Genomic DNA, 20,662 nt, shown 5'->3' with positions numbered 1-20,662 from the left:
AGAAGAAAACCCTGAAACAATGGTTTATATTTTTATTTTCTTAAGGATTATTATTTATATTATTTTGTATTATTTATATTATATAAGATATAAGGATAATTATTAGTAGTACAAATTTGAATTGCATAATAGTTCTTGGAAAGCTTGAAATGTTTTGAAGACTATGAAGAAAATGAGCAAACATGAAATAGGAAATACTCTAGGTGACTAGCTAAGCAACAGAGTGAAACAGTGAGAATAAAATTTTTAAAAATAGGAGAGGATTTTTCACCATTGCCAGGGAAAGGGAAAGTTTATTAAGATCAAACTGATTGGTAGTGTGAAAATAAGAATTATGGACTGTGACTAGAAAAGGAAAAAACTAACAGAAAGATTACTAAAGTAAAACAAGTAGAAGCTAAATATGAGTGTAAAAAGTTCAAAAGCTTTAAGTTATTGAGAAGCATTTGCTGATCAAATTGTCATATTGTTTTCTTTCCAAAAAGGTGATTGAATTATTTGACCTATGTAGTCCAAATAAACTTAGATTAATCACTCATAACGGTAGCCACCCTCATGACACTTATGCTTCTTGGCACACTTCTACAAACTCTTTCCCTGCCAGTTTTCATGATATGAATTTGTGTCATCTGAAGAAAAATGAAGTGTGGTCACCTGAACTGAGAACTAATTCCCACCATTCAGTGCTTTTTGAAAAATATTAATTTTCCTGAGACTCTTCACAGGCACTTTTAATTAACTAGGACCCATGACAATTTGGACATTGCCCCGTTCAGTGCACTTTGAAAATCTCATTCTTCCATAGCTAATTCTTCTTATGCTACATAGGGATACTGGGTATTTATACTGAAGATGCTAATTAATTAAAGTATTGTAGCACTTGAAACTTTTCGTGAATGTAGTTTTTCATTCCTTACACACTTACAGGATTAAGTATCATATGTGTGTGTGTGTTGTGTGTGTGTGCGTGTGTGTCTGAAAGAGAGACTAAGAGAAACAAATACACAGCAAATTAGACTCACTGTGACTACATGATGGGCTAAAAGAACTTGTGTTGACTGTTAGATGACTAAATCATTCCATGAATTTATCACAAAATTATTTAGAATAAAAACTTCCATTGCCTTTCAATCAAGGCAATGTATCTACTCGTGCAATAAAGTATTTAAAGTATTTAAAGTATTTTTAGCAAATCCCATCAGAGCTTTTCTGTGTCTTTTAAAATTTTTTTTCTGTCTGTTGCTGAGAAGGGTCTGTTTCAAATACAGGTTATTAATATAGAAAAGGTGGAGGAAATAATTTTCTTCTTTTTATTCAGTTATCAAAAGAGCAAATCTATTCAAACTTACTATCATAACGTTGCACTGATTTTCAAAAGTGACTAGTGCTTTTGCAAGTCAGGCAATTCATTTCAAATGACTTTAAACAAAAACCACCTGATTTTCAAAATGCCTTAAAAAGTAAACTGCTGAAGAACAGGCACTTTCACTTTTGGCACCTGGTTATTGAAGACTCAATGTAAGATTTGGAATTGAGCCAGATAGTGATCCAAATAAGTTTAACCAACTGTAGAGAGATAACAGAAACCTCTATTTTTGTTGAACTTGCCAGGTACTACTGTGTTTAGCATGTATTATAAAAAGATTTCACTTACTTATATAACTGATTTTTTTATTTTGTTGCTATCACTGAAATATGGTTACAATGCCAGCAATAATTGATCCCAATTTAACATACGGGATAGCACAAGTAAACAGAAGTTAAAGCTAAAACTTTCAGACTGTACTCAGCTGTTTTCTGTTTATAAACAGAATTTTCAGATGTTGCTGTTAAAGAGAGCACTAAACATTTATCTAGATAGTGGAACATTCAGTTACATTAGAAAGGATATAAGATAAGTAAGAAATTTAAACTTTCATGCCTCAGGGCATAACACCGACTACCTGGGGCTGAAAAGTAATTTCCCTTTTGGCAGGTTATTCCAAACTCTTCATTATAGGAAGTATAACTTACTAACCTCTGTCAGGAACAGGTTACTGGACAAATGGACTACTTATCTAAACCCTTAAGATATTTCATGTCAGATTTAGAAAGCATCCATTCATAATGAGGGATGAAAGGAGGAGAATAAAGGAAATGCATTTCTTTAATTACAGGCTCATCAAAAGCAGGTTAGAAAGTTAAGTACTATAGCCTGATCTTAGATCATGAGGCAATCAAGTGCTAGAGAAAACAGAACCATTTGTGTGATTAATACTTGTAATCAAATGGTTGAAACTGTAGGGATTGCTAAAAAAAAATTGCTGTTCTATGTTTCATTTATTAATTGAAATGCGTATAAGAAAAAATATGAGGATGGTATGTTTAGCTCCCAAAGGACGTTAAATTCAATTTTGACATTTAATAAAAGGATATGAGAAAAGGTTAGATGTTAAATAAAATGCTGAGACATTTGTGAGTGGGTTGGAAGAGGAAGAGAATACATGATATGGTGGGTTAATATAGTTCCACAAGTTATAACAAATTAAATATTTTTTTAAATTAAAGCTTTCCTCACTGTGTGTTCGGGGTAACCTGCTAATCAGATACAGCTGCTGCATTTTTAAAATATTCTACACCTTTGGGGTGTTAACTACTAAATCTTCCAAAGGTGAACTCCTCGTCCAATAATACCATTAATGAATTTCAATCAAGAAAATATTTGGATGATGACATAATGTAAGTGTAGGCAATATTTTCTGTGTAATGTTCTGCTTAAAACTCTCTTGAGGTGCAGATGCATAAATCAGCTTCTGGTTTATCTTTTATTTCACAAACTAAAAACCAAGCAAATAATCCCACAGCTTTTGGGGTCATACGGTGTACTGCTAAAACTTCCACAATATGTTACACAAGAGTTTTTTAATTAAAAGCCACTGGAAAACACTAGGTGACATTAAGTTTGTAGTTGTGGTACCAGATTTAACAGTCTGAGCATTTAAGTCACTCAAAGGAGTTACTGAAAAGGAGTATAGATGTAGTGATGAGAACGTCAGCTCTGCTACCTCTGGGATTCCCAGTCTATCCCCTAAGCCACTGCCATGTGGTTGTCTTGCAGCCTTTGTCCTCTAGTTTTCCTCAAGAACTTCAATTTATTTCTGAACAAAAGCATAGCTTCTATAGGATGGTGACAAAGGGCTGCTGCATGCCATTTACACAAATCCAGTGGTTTTGGGTGAAATTGGGTATTTTTGGGAGGACATATCCTAAGATATTTGCCACTATTATTGCCACATTACATATTCTATGAGCCTATAATGCCACAGAAACTTTAGCTCTATAGATTCATCTTTTCCTCTCACCATAAAATTGTGGAAGGCTAAGCTGTCTACTCAGAATTTTGGTTTTCATGATCTTTTTCATTCATTTAGATTTGTACTTTATATTACAAATTGTACATTTTTTCATTAACTGTGCAAGGTAATGACTGACAGTGAATGACAGACAATAAGAAGGTAGACTGTGATCTAGGAAATTCTGGGGATTTTTTTCAAAATCTATTCTTATGACCTTGGATAAGATGCTAAATAGACCATGGTAAAAATAGACCGTGTTGGCATGGAAAGGAAGAAAGTAATAATTTTCTTGATCATAATAGTAGTGATAGCAAAACATTCCAAAGTGAGAGAATTATTCCACATTATAGTAAAATACCAAAGGATCACTGAAGTTGCACAAGGGCATGCAGGTTCATCAGCTGCTAGACACCTGAGCAACACAGCTACAGAAAGATACTTCTGACAGCTGACCTACTTGTAATATGCTGGAAGTGTTCAGACCTCTGTCTGATTTGGGTGGTAAACAAATCTAAAGGAATGAAAAAGATATGTGAAAATTAAATTATGCATAGGAAGAGCTGATATCTGTCATCACTTGACTATACTGTGGTGTTTTGAGTTCATATGTCTTAGTTGTAATGTCTGGTGTATTATTTCATCAGTGTTAATACTTGAGGATCCAGGCAGTGTAAACAGTTTAGTAAAGCACATTTTCTTGGCTTTACCTTTTTCTCCTTGGATAGTTCTGCACTAAATTACCTATTTTGCAATTGTTTCAGACCTGAACACCTAGTGCCTTCTGCATGCAATGACAGATTGCTAGTATTCATGTTGCATCATCTAGGTATGTTACCTTAAAGGATGAATAGATGGAGAAATGAAGCTCAGCACCTTTTCTGCTATGATGTTTCTTTGTCACAGGAAATCCTGATTGAAGATCTTTAGATTCATTAGATGATCATTCTTTACTTACACCAGCTTTTCACTTTCTCAGTTGGTGTTTTGGCTTTCTGTATGAGGCTGTGCTGCTGAGATACATAGCTTTGCTCTGTCACTCTTTCAGATGTAGTTGTGCATGTCTGCCAAGAGTACCAGTTCCTGATCTGTTTGCAACATCTCTCCTTGCTCTACAAGTGCAGTTTGGCAATCTAGTCTCTCTCTCTTGAACCATAGGAAAGGTGTTTATGTGACTCCTAACACATAAAAAAACCAAATCAATCTTTAAATCGTCATCATATAATTTCATCCTGTCATCTTAGTGTCCTACTCCTTACTTGTGCTCATTCTTTTTTAACTCCCATGAAATCATACCTTATTGCATTACAGATATAAGCCAGCACCAAAAACCAGAAGGCCTGTGATTTGAAGAGGAAGATTCTGACTTAGAACACTAATCATGATGGCCATGAGAATTTCATTACTTCCAGAACAGGCTTCTCATTATGTGTTTCACATTTGAAGCTTGAAACCCAAATATATCAATTAAATAATAACACCTTTAAACATGTGCTCATGTGTGCCATTCTTGGTCCTTTCTGCTTTGAAAGGAAAGGTTTGCTCTTCATACTCTGGATACTGAATTAACTATTATGTTTATGATTTCACTGAGCTATTTCTATTCACCAATCTACACGATAATGTAAAATGTCACACACATTAATATGATGACATCATGTAGCAAAATAGCTTCTTTTACAGGAAGCTGGTTCCTTAGATGCTTATTACAGGAAATTGGTACATAAGGGTACTGTAATACTGTTAGGTTTGCATCTAAAGAATCATAATTATCAGTATAAAGGAATTAGCTATTGATGCAACTACCTGCCCAGCATCAAAGGCACCACCAAGTTTACCAAGAACAGAAGACCTAATCAGAGACTATATAAAATAGCTGATTTGCACCTCAGGTTTAGTTCATCCATCCACCTCTCTCCAACAGGCCTGACAAAAAATTAAAACCTTGGAACAAAAAATAATCTATTCAAGTGTTTCATTATTTTTTATAATTAAAATATTTCTTTCTCTATGTCTCACATAACAGTCCAATCATTGCATTGTAAGTCTATTAGTTCTCCTCCCAAGATGAACTTGGAGAACCAATGACTGTCTTCACTTCACAGTAATTTTTCATGATTTTGTAGACTGTGTCTCAGACTCTGAAGACTAAATGATAAACCCAAGGCCCTCCAACATTTCTCACAGGTCATATTTTTTTGGTTTCTCTCTATTTTTGTTTTTCCTTTCTAAACATTCCAGTTGTCCTCATTTTGTGTTGTATCTGATGTCTAAAATCATACCATATATGAATGTAGATGAAATATTGTTTGCTGTATTTACAGCCTGCACTGCTCTTCACAAAGCATGTGTTTTCCTTATTCAGCATATTGTTGCCTCATGCTCAACTACAATCCACTATAATATCCAAATTTTCTTTTAACATAATCCAGCATGTATATGGGTAATTATTGCACCAGATTCTCTGCTCATCATTACCAAATTCAGATCACTGCACTCTAATACCATTCCCCAAAAATATGTCAGTCTTTACAACCATCTTCAGACTTAATAGGCATATTCTCTATTCCATCATTTCACCATGTATGTCCTACATATATCTCCACATAAATATTTATAAATATATGTATGCAAATATACATGAATAAATATTCCTTGAGGCATGTCACAGTTGAATACTTGGGACATTTAAACTTTCATAGCCTGTATTAAGGTATGTGATAATAAGCTGGTCTTCACACAGACAACAGAGCCCAAAGGAGCAATGTAAGCTGTGGGAAGCCAAATAACACCATGATATAACTCCTTTGTGACTATTACAGGAGTCATCAAACTGTGAAAGCCTCACCCTCACAGCCACAAAGGAGCACTGAGGCCCCTGGATCTGCCCCACTGGGTGCAACCAGCACCAGAAGGGAGGCTGGCCGGGTCGCCCTGCAGACTGGCGACACTGCCCAGGGGTATGGGTCTTGCTGTGGAGTGCAGGGAAGAGCATTTCAGTACTGCACAAAACTTCTGAGATGTTAAGGGGATCAAAGTCAGTGAAATGGGGATGATTTGGGGAGGATCAAGTGGTAAAAAATACAGAAACAAGAGTTTTTAACCTAGTGAAGAGAGCACCTGTCCAAGCAGTGGGCTGCCAGCTTCTCCATGAGACTGCTCTGGGAGACAGTGTCAAAGATTTTACTTAAGTCCAGGTTAATATCCACAACTTTTCCATCATCCACTGGTCATCTGGTCATAAAATGAGATCAGGTTGGTAAAACAGGACCTGCTATTCCTAAACCTGTGCTGGCTAAACCCATTCCAACCCTGGCTGGCCATCCATATATGATTGTATTTAAGATAACCTGTTCCATAAGGTTCCCCAGTACTGACGGCAGGTTTACAGGCATGCAGCTCCCTGGCTTCTCATTCTGACCCTGAATAATTCTGAATTGACTGCAATAGTACCCAAACTGCATTAGCTTAACTGAGTCTTCTCAGCTCAGAGACCTATAGAACACCCTTTTGGAACAAAGAAAGATCCTGACACACATATAAAATAAAGTATTCACAGAGTCTACAGAGCTGGAGCATTTAAGAAGAAAGTTAGATAGTTTTTATAGTGATTGAAGCTATCATCTAACCCATAAGGCAGATGTGTATGTTCAAAGAGCTGTAGACTTACTTTAATCTTGCCTGAAATTCTGGTAATTGCATGTTTTTAGCTGAAAATATTGAAAGATCTTTTGTGTGGTTTGTTAAATTTTTTAAGTACTAGCATATCTGAAGTAAAATTCTATAAATATGAACATAAGCTGGCTCATATTGATTTGTCATTGAAAATGTGTCTTTTTTTAAGTTATTTTCACTTAAAATGTACACAGAAGTTTTACTGCCCCTTCACAGAGTATAATATTAACTATATACTAGAATATTAGTTGTATATTTCTTATATAATTACATAGTTTCAAAGAAATGTGGCAATCAGTACTAATGAAGATTTACTCTACTTGAAACATGAATTAAACAATGCCTTCAGATACTACAGATAATATCATTTGTACATTTTGACTGAATATCTAATTCAACAAGATATACAGCGAGTATTTATGTAAAACAAATTATTTTTATCCTGAAAAAGAAAATAGAAATAAGTAATATGTACTCAGTCTAATAATAGAAAAAACTTGCATTAAAAACTTTTCATCTACAGAAGTACTGATTCTTCATTACTAGAAATTATAGGACAATCCAAAGTATATTATGTTTAGGTTTTTTTTTCCTTTGGTTTTTCACATGCAATCAATTATATTAATAAAGGTTCCATGCAATTACAAAAGAAACAAGGTGAATGTAAAAGATCAACATAGTTTATTGAAGGTTTTAATAGTTTCTTGTCCAGACAAGCACAGGTACAGACATAAGCCAAGCATGTTACCGCTTCCTGAAAAAAAATGAACATTCAGTCCTTCTACAACCAATTATTTCAAACTGAATTAACATACAATCCCCTAACGTTTGAGGTTTTTAAAACCCACCAAACAATAGAACAAACAAACAGAAGAAACATGAAGAATTTCTGGTGGCATTGTAACACTAAGATGTCACATGTATTTGCTGATATGACACCTGATGTCAAAGCACTTGGCAAAGCTCTTACAGGTGATATCACTCTTACAGGTGATAATCACTGCAACTCTTTCTGGTTAAACTTCATGCCAGTGTTGTCCTGTCTGAACGCTCCGATCACTCTTGCTCTCTGTGAAGGGGTTTGCGCTCTGGAGGTAGCATTGGCTGTAACTTCTGCCAGCGCTGTGGAGGCCAGAGAATATGAGTAGCTCGGGCATGTAGAAGTCCAAGAGAAACCTGCAAGCAAAATATTTATTAGGTAATGCAAATAAATCAGTACGTGAAAAATACAAAGCATGTGATGATTTGTTAGCGGAATGGGAGAATACAAAGCAGAAGAGTGAGTAGTCTCTCATGCATGTAATGAGAGGAAAAGAAAATGTCTTTAGTAAAAATTTCTTTTTCGTTTTCTTTTTTATAAAACATCTTCTGGAACTCAAAACAGCTTTCTGAGATGTACTGTCTGTAACAAAGAACTAGGAATGGGTTTTTTCATTTTCAAGAAAAAAAGCTGCTCAAAATAGGTGAGGCATTCTATAATCCACATAAAGCTCTTTGGTTATTAGTTATCCTGGGTCCAGAGAACAAATTTCAAGTATATCTTTTGAGTAAACTAAGCAGAGTCTGTGTCTCGGATTTGAGCCATGTATACTAACCATACCAGGATAGTGGCTTTTCTAAACATGCTGTGTTTACTATTTATCACTCTCCTTCAAAACTCTATTTTGTCTTCAACCAAAAATGAAAATTACTGTGAATTGTGAAGATTTCTCTGAGGATGAAAATGTATTTCTCTAAAAATCAAAAACTTTTGAAGTCCTAGGACTACTTACACTTAATTAATATGTTTTGCAAACATGTTTTACCATCTTATTATTTATTTTTGTTTACTTCAATAATTTTACTTCACTAATATTTTACTTCAAGAAATCAAAATAAAATTCAATTCTGATATTGCTTATAAATGAATCAGAGATTACATAGTTTAGAAAACTGAATCGCTTAGAAAATCTTAAACAAGACTCTTTTCATATATGGTATGAAAATGGCTAGACTAAGAGTAAGAATAGCACAGTCACAATTTCAGACTGAGATAAGATAGTCCATACTTAACAGTGAAATTAAGTCATTTTGTATGGAGTTAATCTTGGTTAATTTGAAAAGCCTGCAGGATAAACTTCTGCCTCTTAAATTGTTTAGACTTCTAGAGAAAATAGCATGTAATAAGCATCCAGCAACAATAGAAAAGTTATAAACAGCACAAAAATATGGTTAGAAATACTGGAATGTCTGTGTCTGTGAAAAAATTAAATAATTCAGACTCCAAAATAGACAACAGTGTTATAAGTCTACAGAATTAGTAATGGCATGAATTAAAAAATGCATAGGCTTTATTTGCCTCTTATGTCATTATTTCACATAAGAACAAGGAAACATCAATGATATTAACCTAAAGAATTTTTTAAGCCAGCAAAAAGGAAATGCTTTTCAGTGTGTGCACATCATACTTGCATACATTATACAGGATACTGAAGAGACCAGAAAAAAATGGCAAACTAGTTCAAAAAATAATGATGGAAGCAAAGTCCAACACAGGTAATTGAACATAAATAAACAGTGTAGTCTTTACACTCCATATTAGGAACCACCAAGGGAAAAAATGTATACTTGTTTTACTCTTTTATTTCAATGATCAGGTATTGGCTGTTGTAAGAGACAGGAATTAAATGGATTTCTGGTTTGAACTTGTACTTTGCTGCTTAAATTCCTATGTAAACTCAGTTCCATTCCATTTCTCATTAAAAAAAAAAAAAAAAAAAAAAAAAAAAAAAAAAAAAAAGTTATTTTAGTAAGCAGGTAATTCAGCATTTTATGCTAATAGACACCAAATAGGCCCCTAGGAATATCTTCAGCTAATTTTCTTGATTTAATTTCATAGGATTAATGTATATTCACCAGTCTCTCTCTACTACATAATCAAATCAGTGAAGCTGAAGTGGTATATATCCAATTCCACATGCTGTAGCTTGATGAAGCAGGTGCTGAATTACTTGAATATAATTTGGTTACTCAATAACCCATAATAGCTAAAAGAATCTGAAGTGGATCACTGAATTGCAATCTAGTATCATATTTCACTTGCTAGATCCCTTGCAGGGACCACTTTTTCCCCAGATCCATTGCATCTTTTCCTGCTACATTTAAGTAAAGGACAGGCTACTAAGTGACAACTCTTTTTCCATAGCATTGAGCAACATTGTTTAATATCTTGACACACTTCTGTGTAGTTTGGTTGATATTTATGGCATTCACAACAGCCTTTATCTTAATTAGCCCATATATTACCCAATGTAATATTACTATGTTGGGTCTTTTTCCCTGAGCATACAGCATGATAGCACAAACATTACAGGCTGATGCCAAAATATAAAACCACAGAAAATCCCACAGCTGCATATAAAATGTGACAGCATTAGTACGGAGAAAAATGTTAAAATACTCTTTTCAAACACAAATAACATCTCATTTTCAAAGCTCTGTGTTTTTCTCAGTACATTGCTTGTTACTGATGTCAGTAGGATGTCTGCAAACTGACTGAGAATATAATAAATGAATCAAAACATGTTTTAAGCTGAGGCTGGGAATAATTTTGCCCAGAGGATTACTTCTACTGACCATCATCTGCCTTGAAACTAATAAAGAAATCTCCTTCCTATAAACATGATTTACAGCATGACTAGAGTTAAAAAGGAAAACCAGATATTGTTGGGTGATGGAAGCCTGTGCTAAATAACAAATTACACTGATGCTATAGGACTTCTTTTATAATTTAAAGGTTCACTTTAAAAGCACCTTGATGTTTGACTTCTGCAAACAACCATAATAACTTTTTTCCATTGCCTATTATTATTCTGTACTTACCATAGCAGCCATGAATTTCACTGAGGAAGAACGGAATTGTTCGCAGAGAATAACCTGCCCTTGTTAACAGATTTACCCTCATCAAGGTTAGATATGAATGAACTCAGAAGGGTGAACTGAAAGGCTACACTTTCTGTTGTAACAGTGAAATACTGAAATAATCTATTAATTAATCACTTCACTTTTAGACATTATTTTCTCCCTTTACTTAAGAAAATAAGTTTATCCCCTTGAAACACTGTCTTAACTGTAAGAAAAATCAGCACTTTGCAGACATAAATTCTTTGAAGAATGTATTTCCTTTCTGTCACAGAGATGCCAGCAATTAAATAGTTGGGGATTATTTCTACATTATGACCTACTAGTTATTCTTCCTGTGGCAACAACAGACACTATATTGAATTGAATCCATATTACTGTGCACAAGCTGAACTGTTTAAGCATTTTTTTAATCTTTGAATATTAAGTTGAACAACTAAGAAGTCACTTTGTTAACACAGCAATTTTATCTGCAAAGTAAGTTTTGAATTAATAATTCTGTTTTGACACTGTTACTGTGCTAAAAGCGTATTTCCTCAGTGTCTGCTTGTTGTTAGTATGTTAGTTGTATGGAGACAGATTAGTTTTGGCACTGCATTAGTAAAAGATAAGCCTGAGACTGATAGTGCTATCTGAAGTGGTACTTACAACAATCTTGCTCATTTTGTTCTAACAGGCTGGGATAAACCACTTTTATTAGTATGAAGTCTTACAATAATATCACTTCCTCTAGTTCTAAAATATATCACTACAATGAGAAAAGCAGTATTCAGACTGTACAAGAGTCCTGTATACATGGATACAGTGTCATCCTGTATACATGGATACAGCATACAGTGGAGCACATCAAAGTTTCTATGGAAATAATAGGTATTCAGTTTCGATCTCAAGAAAAAGAAAGTCCAGATAAGGGTGTGATCCTGTGTACTGGTTTTGGCTGGGGTAGAGTTAATTCTCTTTACTATGACTGGTATTAGACTGTGTTTTGGACTTGTGCTGAACACAGGATTGATAAAATAGAGATGTTTTTGTTGTTGCTGAGCAGGGCTTACACAGACCCAAGGCCTTTTCTGCTTTTTGTACTGCCACTGCTACTGGCAAGGAGACTGGGGGTGCCTGAGGTGCTGGAAGTAGACATAGCCAGGACAGGTCACCCCAACTGACCAAAGGTATATTCCAGACCGTATTATATCATGCTCAGTATGTAAAGTTGGGGAAAGTAGGAAGAAGGGAAGGTTTGGATGATGGTTCCCAAGTCACCAATTACATGTGATGGGGCCCTGTTCTCCCTGAGATGGCTGAACCTCTGCTTACCCATGGGAAGCAGTGAATTAATTCCTTGTTTTGCTTTGCTTATGTGCATGGCTTTTGCTTTTACCATTAAACTGTCTTTATCTCAACCCATGACTTTTCTGGCTTTTACCCTTCCAAGTCTCTCCCAGATCCTGCTGGTGGGGGGGAGTGAGTGAGCAGTTGTGTGGAGCTGGGTTGCTGGCTGGTGTGAAACCACGACAGCCTAACGAGGGTATGCTCAACTTTCCCAGAGAATGTAAAGTCCAGCCAAACAGCTAAATTCAAGTATTGCAGCTCCTAGTCATGAGTTCACTTTGGTTTAAGAACATTCCCCACAGATTTCTCCTTGCTTCTTTTTTCTTTAAGCCTTCTTCATTTTGCTGTACCTTAAACAGCCAAGATTTCAAATTCTGTAACAACTCTGAAACAAGGAAGAATAACACCACTAAATATAACCTGAGAAACTGCAATGAAGAACAAAAAAATCCAAGCCTTTAAAACTTTAGAAAAAGTTAGACTTCCTAACTTGTCAGTTTTCTAATTGGAAGTAATAACCATAGAATCGTGGAACTAAAACTACTCAGACTGACAAAGACCTCTAAGATCATTGAATCCAATGATTAAGTTGTTCACTAAACCATATCCCCAAGTGTCACATTCACATGCATTTTGAACAATTCCAGACATGTAATAAGACAAAGAGAGAAAATGAAAATGCAAGGATGTTAGTACAGCTGCAATTCAGTACAGCCACTGCCAGTAATGAGCTGCATACGTTGTATCAGCTCTGCAAGGCCTCAAGATTAATTTCTCAGGATTTGTCTGAACCTACCTCTCCTGCCTGGAGTTTTGATTCAGCTTGTTTAGCTGCAACAAATTTTCTAATGATCAAGTGACTATTGATTAATTTGTTACAGTTTCACTTATGATGCCTATATTTGCTTATGTTTGCATAATCTTGTGGTATAATCAGAGTTTTTACATATACATTAAAAAGTAAATATGCTGTATAGGATTAAATATTTATGTTTTGCAAATAATTATGACGTATACAGGACCGTAGGCATGGGATAATAAAAACAGACTGAAAATTGTCATTAAAAAAACCCAACCGTCAAAAAGGTTTTAAGGCAAGCAAAGGGAAAAAAAAGGTGGACAATAACAAGGAATATACTACCATTAAATAAAATATATATAAACAGGGACACAAAATTATGTTGAAAATCAATAAAGAACAAGAAAACAAAAGTTAGAAAATGTGCTAAATTACTGGAAATTGCGAAAGGTGTGAAAGAAGAAATTGAAGAATTCAGGGTGCCAGCAACTCATGAAAGCACCCTTTTCACATCATTTTGAGGAGGATGGGTACTGCCAACCTTGGGAAGTAAAGGGGCAACATAACCACTGAGAAAAAGATAGCGACCTGAAAGTGGTTATGTGACATTTTTTAAACTGTTTTGATGAGACTTAAAGTGTATTAATTTGATAATTTGCAGTGCAAAGGGTGCTATATTTCTAACTGAACTAATCCTATTAACAGTCAGTAAAACACTGTAAATAGCTGTGATTTTAATGCAGCTGTGACTCAGTGGATTCTCATATCACGGAATTTTGCTGTTTTGCTCACAACAAAGTTTTGACTGTAACATTAAGTTACTCTTAATTTTCTGAGGCAACATAAACTCTCATTAAGTGGTGCAAAGTAAAGAAAAGCTACCTTTCTTTTCCTCACTTGATATTTGTTTTCATATTTTTCCGAAACCAAACTGGTGATTTTGATGAAATGTTAATAAATACATTTCACTATTTCTTCCATTAAAAAAAACCTCCAAAACAATCAAAATTAGAAAATTAAATTGACTGTTTCATTATTTCCTCACAATGTATTTTGACATTGTGGGGCATATAGGGGCATTGTGACTGAAATTATAGTTATTTCAATAAAATCATGAAATATACATGAAGCATTTACATCTTTGTAACAAAAGATATAATAATCACATTACAAAGTATAAAATTAGAAATCTAGGAATATCTAGATCAGTCACAGAAGATAATAATAAGAAAAGGTAATAGGAAGAAAATAATAAAGCACAGCAGTAACTCTTAACACTGAGTCAACACAAAAATCCTGTCTAAGGGTGTACTAGAGTAACTACTTGAGTATGAATATACTTCTGAAGAAGAAAGATGATTTTGTTTTGTCATATATCAGCCTAGAAAAAATGCAATACTCCTGTCTTCTGGTCTCATTAATAAATGTTTGAATTGTGCAAATCCCCAAAAATACCACTGAAGGAAAACAATAATAGCTACCCAGCAAACTAGAAATAGAACTAAACTACAAGAACCACAGATTATAACCTGTGTACTTGAGAAATTTCATCAACAGTGAGAAAATTACAATTTAAAAGGCCAGTCTCTGGTTTTGTAGTCACTTTTGCTTTAGTCTTTTATATTCTAGCAATATTGCACAGGCCTCTCAAATGTCATGACCAATGATAAGCATGCAAACACAAAAAACTAACATTTTCTTAAACCAAAAGAAGATGAAGTAATATAGACAATCACAGTGTTTCAAATTATATTTTCTATTCTCTGAAGTAATATATTCTCATTACATTTTTTTCTTCACATGCTGGTTAGCTAAGAAGATTTACATATGGCCTTTCACATAGCACTATGGAACATCAGGTATATACAAAATTTCCTTCTCAAATTTTCTGTTTCATAATACAAACTCGTTGGAGGTGGTCAGGAGTAATTCTGGAACTGCAGAAGTTGATTCAGACTATATTTTGCTGGCTGGATACTTGCCAGTTCCGAGAGAGGCTCTGAAAAGTGCCAATACACATAAGATGAAAAATCCTCTAATATGTCAAAACCCTGAGTGATTTAGAGATGTCACCATTGGAGAAGGCATAGAGTTTCAATAAATTTTTCCAGATCTAGTAGTTCATAGTCCCACTACCTATATTGCATCAGCCAATCAGCTGCAGTGACGACACAGATTTTCTTAACGACTGGGTATGGCAAATTTGCACGGATGTTGAAAGGGCCTGCATGAAGGGCCCAGGCTAATGAGAAAGGTAAGGAAAAAGCTCAAGAATATTTCAGCCCTCAAAATCAAAAGAAATCCTTAAGATAGAAACACATTTGCAACTACGCAGTGTTTCAGCTATAACCCCAACAAAAATATAATACCTGGAACATATATATTTGTGCCAAATTAGATTCCATGTCTTTAAGAAAGGTTGTGGCACTGGGTTTTGATATTAGATGGTAGCTGTAAAATGGTCTCACAGAGAATTGTCCCAGTAAATTCATCTCTCAAAAAAATCCATACTTTAATAGAAAGCAAACATGATTGCTATTACATTTCATCTTTTGTACATGGTTGAACCTTGAAACAAGTACTATCAAATGCAGTAGTAGGAAAAGGGCTCAATAAAAATAAGATCCTGTGGATTACAGTAAAATCCCAGAGAAACCACTTCCTCTAGTAGAAATATCCGAGATAACGAACAGTGACAGAAGAAACAAATATCCTTCACCTCCTTCTTTTATGAATCCAAGAATAACACAAATATTAGAATCAATAAATTATTTTGTAAATAAACCCATACCCCAGTAGATGCTCTTTAACTTATATCAGCTCACTGGAGGTTGACATAACAACATGCCAACTAGCGCATGAATACAAAAAGTGATAAATTCCTTTCTGATACATAGCAAAGTGCCAGCATATTCATCGTTCTTTCTTCTTGTAACTGAAGAAATCAGACCTAATGGAGCCACACAGATCTAGTGACAAAGAAAAGAATGCAGCCCATTAATTTTGTTACTTAGTGTTCCATTACAGTTCCATTAGTTTGACAGCTGAAACAGCAGCTCCAGATACAGATAAAACATCCCATATATGTTTTCTTTCACAGAGCTAGTATATAATCAGTAAAGGCCTGTATTAGTTATCAAATTTAGAAGTGTTCATTTAGATAGAAAATATAGTTTTAAAATCTGAAAATATATAAATGACAATTATTTTAAGAGTCTTAGTGAAAATATACACTTAAAAATTATGCACATATCACATATATGCACATAAAAAAATCATAAAAAATCATGTACAAGAGAGAAATATATTTCAAATGCAATGGTTGATTCCCAGAATTAATAAAATTTGCATGTTAGCACAGAATAGCTGCATGACATTAGTGTTACAATTGTGATTGCTCCAATCCAACATGGTTTTGCAATTTAAGGTATTCATATAAGAGGTGACCGCACCCGCTGCATTGTAATGAAAACTCAGGTTATTGATTGAATTGAAAAAATGTACTAAATATAAAAATAATTGGATTGCACACTCATTTGCCTATCATGTCTACATGTTTATGTAAACCTAAAGTTACCAAAGAGGAAAAGGAAAAGGTCACTGAAAATAGAATATATTTCACATATGAGATTTCTTTACAGTTAAATATGCGGAAAAAGACCAGCTAACATTGAACCATAATTGAAATTCAAAGAAGTAGCACAGATTTAAAGGAATTCAGTATAAAGTGGTGCATCTCTTATTCGTCTCTTGAAGAAATCAGCTGCCAATGCCATTGCCTAAATTAAATGCAATAACAGGCTTAGTATAAGAATTCCACAAACTGCATTCTCTTTCAATGCCTCTTCTTGGAATTGTCATGGATATATTAGTGAAAAGACCACTATAGCTAATTAACTTCACCCCTTCACAGTTTTGCTGTGTTTCCTGCTCTCTAAAGACGTATTTTTAAAATAGAGGTTAGCATATAACACAGGACTACTATTCTTTTTTCTTCAGTAAGTATAGCAGTCTTAGCAAATATTTTTTCTTGTTTATGATTAACAGAGCCATTATGCTAAATAGGTCTACAAAAGGATTTATAAACCAATCTATTATTTATTTTAGATTTCTAGTAATAAGAATGGTGGAAGAATTTGCTTAGTGCACAGTATGATGTGCTTTGCATGCTTCATATACATAAAAAGCATTTAATAGTTAAAAGCTTTTTAATATTCCACTGGATGATGCACAAAGTTCCTGACTAAATAGGATTGTCACTAAGTCATGTAACTCAACAGAAAAACAAAATGTACTAGCAGCTCTCATGAAAGAGACACACATAAAAAAGCCATAATATACATGCAATTCAGTATTTTAAGAATTGATAAATCGAGTGGCAGGAAGAAAAGAATTATTAAAACACATTTATTATCTTCACCTAGAAAGTATTAGCTAATTCCAAAATCTATGCATATCAATTATTTAGGAATACATAAAAGCCTTCAATGTGAATTCCTGTTCAGCAACATATTGTATCAGTGCCAACAGTCAGAACAATGTCAGGCTTAGTGACATTTTTCAGCTTACAACACTGATATTGATTATGTGCATTGTCTTTCTTGACTGAACAATTAGGACACTAAACAGAAATGCTGTACATCACAAATTAAGTTGATTTCCAATTTGGTGCCATTGCATGTCATTAATTTAGGTTCAGCCTGAAGCTTTGGCAAACACAGGGGTACAATGCAAGGCACTCAAGCGCAGGAGCGACCGAGTGGCCACAAGAGTTCACACACTACCCAGGGACTCAACTCCTCCTCTCACTACGCTTCTCCTCTGCAGACACAGCTCATCCCCACAGGCTGGTCCTCAGGCAGAGGCAACCATGCCCTCTGCCCTGTTGCCCCTCTTCTGCAATCCTCTGTGCTTCCAGGAGAACCAAACTTCTGCATGTGGGCACTGCTTTGGCCATAGAGATTTACCCTGATGCTCTGTGCAATATGGGGGAGAGAGCCCTGGTGTGTTCCTGCTCTGCTTCCACTGCATGCTCACAGATAAAGCAAGCCCTAATGATGAGTGGCTACTATTCAAAGCTGAGCAAACAACCTATAATGACAGGTGAAATTCCACCAAATTTCTGTGGAAATCCACAACTGTGCCAGGGATCACATGTGTGCAAGCTGGGAGAGATGACATTTCAGACTCATTCGGAAGAGCTAAAAAGAAGGGAAAGAGTCCTACTGGAGAATGAAGCAGTAGGCTTTAGTTTCTAGATACACTCAAATTCTTCTTCAAGACAAGTGATGTGAAAACCCCCCACATGCTAGTTGCAGCTAATTTCTGTTCTTCATATCTCTTCTAAAAGCTCTGAAAAGTACCTGATCTCATGGGTCAAAAATCAGGGCTATTTATGAACTTAGAGAAGTACCAAAACTAAAGAATGTAATGGAGAACATCTCATCCCACTGATGCCTTTTCTGTCTGTAGGAGTAGCTCCAGCCTGAACAGCTTCATCAGTGAGTGCTGGGATGGGACAGCATTGGGAGTATTTGGGAAAGTTTGCTATCTTGAATTTTCCTTGGCAGATGTCTTACAGTAATTATCAAATGCTGAGGTAAGAAAGAAAAAAAGAAAGGCCAGCAGTAGCCTGAAAGTTAATTTAAGGGAATCAGTGAGAAATTACCTCTTAATTAAAACAAAATGGTACAAGACCTTATGATATTACAATTGTTACTGGGCAAAGCAAGCCTTTTCTAAAGCTAAATTGCTCATAGATTTTCAACGACAATAGCTTGTATGTACAGCAAACATATTTGCCAGCCGACTCAGAGCTTCTGTGGTTTTTATCATGTTTTAGATTTAGTCTGATACAAATGAAATTGTTTCAATACTCTTCATAAAATAATTTTTATTTTCTCTTACCTTAAAAAGACAACTGTTCAATAGACTATTCCACTTAACTAAATATTTCAAAATGCCCTACTGTGAGGCTTGCCTATATTTTCTTTTAAAATGGCGACAGAAACAGTTTGACTTAGAGAAAACATGCTGCTGGCAATATGAGCTATGAAAAGCAATGGGGAGTAAATATTCAATGAGCAGTTAGGATATCAAAATGTCATTAAGTAGCTGCATGATACGTTATTAAAATTATAAAAGACTTTTTAATAGAGCACTTTGTGTGAGGATGGCTAGAGCTCATCTAAATTGATAAATTTCATCAAGATAATTCTGTATACGTAATCTCCCCAAGTTGATTTACTGGAAAAAACCCTACAGAAATGCTTCAAATATATACAAATATTTTTCTCTTCCTTATAGCTATAATAATAGCTATGAATTTAAGGCTACTAAATACTTTCTCTCTTTACTTTATCTGATTTATTCTGTATTTTTGTTAAAACTGTGGAGACAAAGATTAAATTTACTAAACCCAGCATTTACTTTATTTGGAAAAAAAATCTCAAAAACATTAATATTTTTCTTATTCAATCTTACTATTATTTAGCATTGTGTTTATATAATACTGTGACATTTGTCAAAATAGAAGGCTTCTTTGTATAATTCAAACCATACAGCTATCCTTCCACTTCATAACAGAATTTATGATTAAATAATTGACACTATATACTTACGAATATATTTTCTCCTATAACTAAACCTCTTCATTATTTTTTTTCTTTAGTTCACTCCTGATTAGCTTAGAGTAATGGTATAAGAGGTCTTGCAGAGAAAAAAAAGTTTCACAAAATATATCAGAAATATAAGAAGATACACATCCTTATCAAGATATAACCTTTATCAAATACTGTTGCAGTTCTTCCATGCAATCCTGTGTCTACAAGGATTGCACATCTTACATGTGAGATGACTGTTTAATTCTCCACAGAAAACTCCCTCAGCGAGGGAACAACACTGCTTATGGAGAAGCCAGTTTTATAGAGCAGTGACACGACAGATCAAGTCCCCAGGCCTGGCTTCTGTACCAGCAGACCCAGCAGACTGATCCAGAGGAGGGGTAGGGGACCAGCAGTCAGCTCCCTTTAGTTAGGGGGACATCAGAAAAACAAAGAAGAATGGGAGAAGCCCACATATGAGTTCCCTGACCATTATATTAGAGGTTCAGTTAATTGGCCTAAAGAGAGGTGCTGCCTTCTGCCACTTGAAATGTACCAGGAAACCTCTACTGGCCATTGTGCCTCCTCATTCAGAAGGGCAGAGGCTTCTTCAAAGTCCTGTGCTATACCTTCACAAGGCACATAAATTTTTTCTAAGATTCACTAGGACATAGGAAAAACAGCTTTGTGGACAGCTAAAGTTCTCCCACAGCTCTCTTCAAGACCTTCGGTATACTTTTTGGCTCACATTCACCAATTACTTTTTTCTGTTTTACCCTTGATCTCTAGTCTTCTTTGATGTGTCCTTGCAGAACAAGACAGGATAATAAACCAAATAACCGAGTCACAAGCTGCTCCTTTCAAAATAATAAAAAAAAAGGTACCTTCGTCTTTAGCCAAATGCACTAACAGATGTGGCTGGAGGCCAGGTGCCCACCAAAGTCACTCTATCATTCCCTTCCTTAGCTGGGCAGAGGAAAGAACATGTAACAAGAGGCTCATGATTGAGAATAAGGACAAGGAGA

The 20,662-nt window shown here is 35.0% G+C and overlaps 1 protein-coding gene across 1 annotated transcript in view; it reads right to left on the bottom strand.

The window, feature by feature from the left end:
* Positions 1-7,665: 7,665 nt before the first annotated feature.
* IMMP2L (inner mitochondrial membrane peptidase subunit 2) overlaps positions 7,666-20,662 on the bottom strand; it is a 420,331-nt gene continuing 407,334 nt past the window's right edge. Inside the window, exon 6 of the mRNA XM_069003883.1 lies at positions 7,666-8,183. Within this exon, the coding sequence (XP_068859984.1) occupies positions 8,064-8,183 (120 nt within the window). The 3' untranslated portion in view covers positions 7,666-8,063. The remainder of the gene's footprint in view (positions 8,184-20,662) is intronic.

The sequence above is a fragment of the Aphelocoma coerulescens genome, chromosome 1A (genome assembly GCF_041296385.1).
Source record: "Aphelocoma coerulescens isolate FSJ_1873_10779 chromosome 1A, UR_Acoe_1.0, whole genome shotgun sequence".
NCBI classification, from domain to species: Eukaryota; Metazoa; Chordata; class Aves; order Passeriformes; family Corvidae; genus Aphelocoma; species Aphelocoma coerulescens.
Note: the sequence above shows the minus strand (reverse complement) of the source record. Positions and strands in the feature narration are given on the sequence as shown.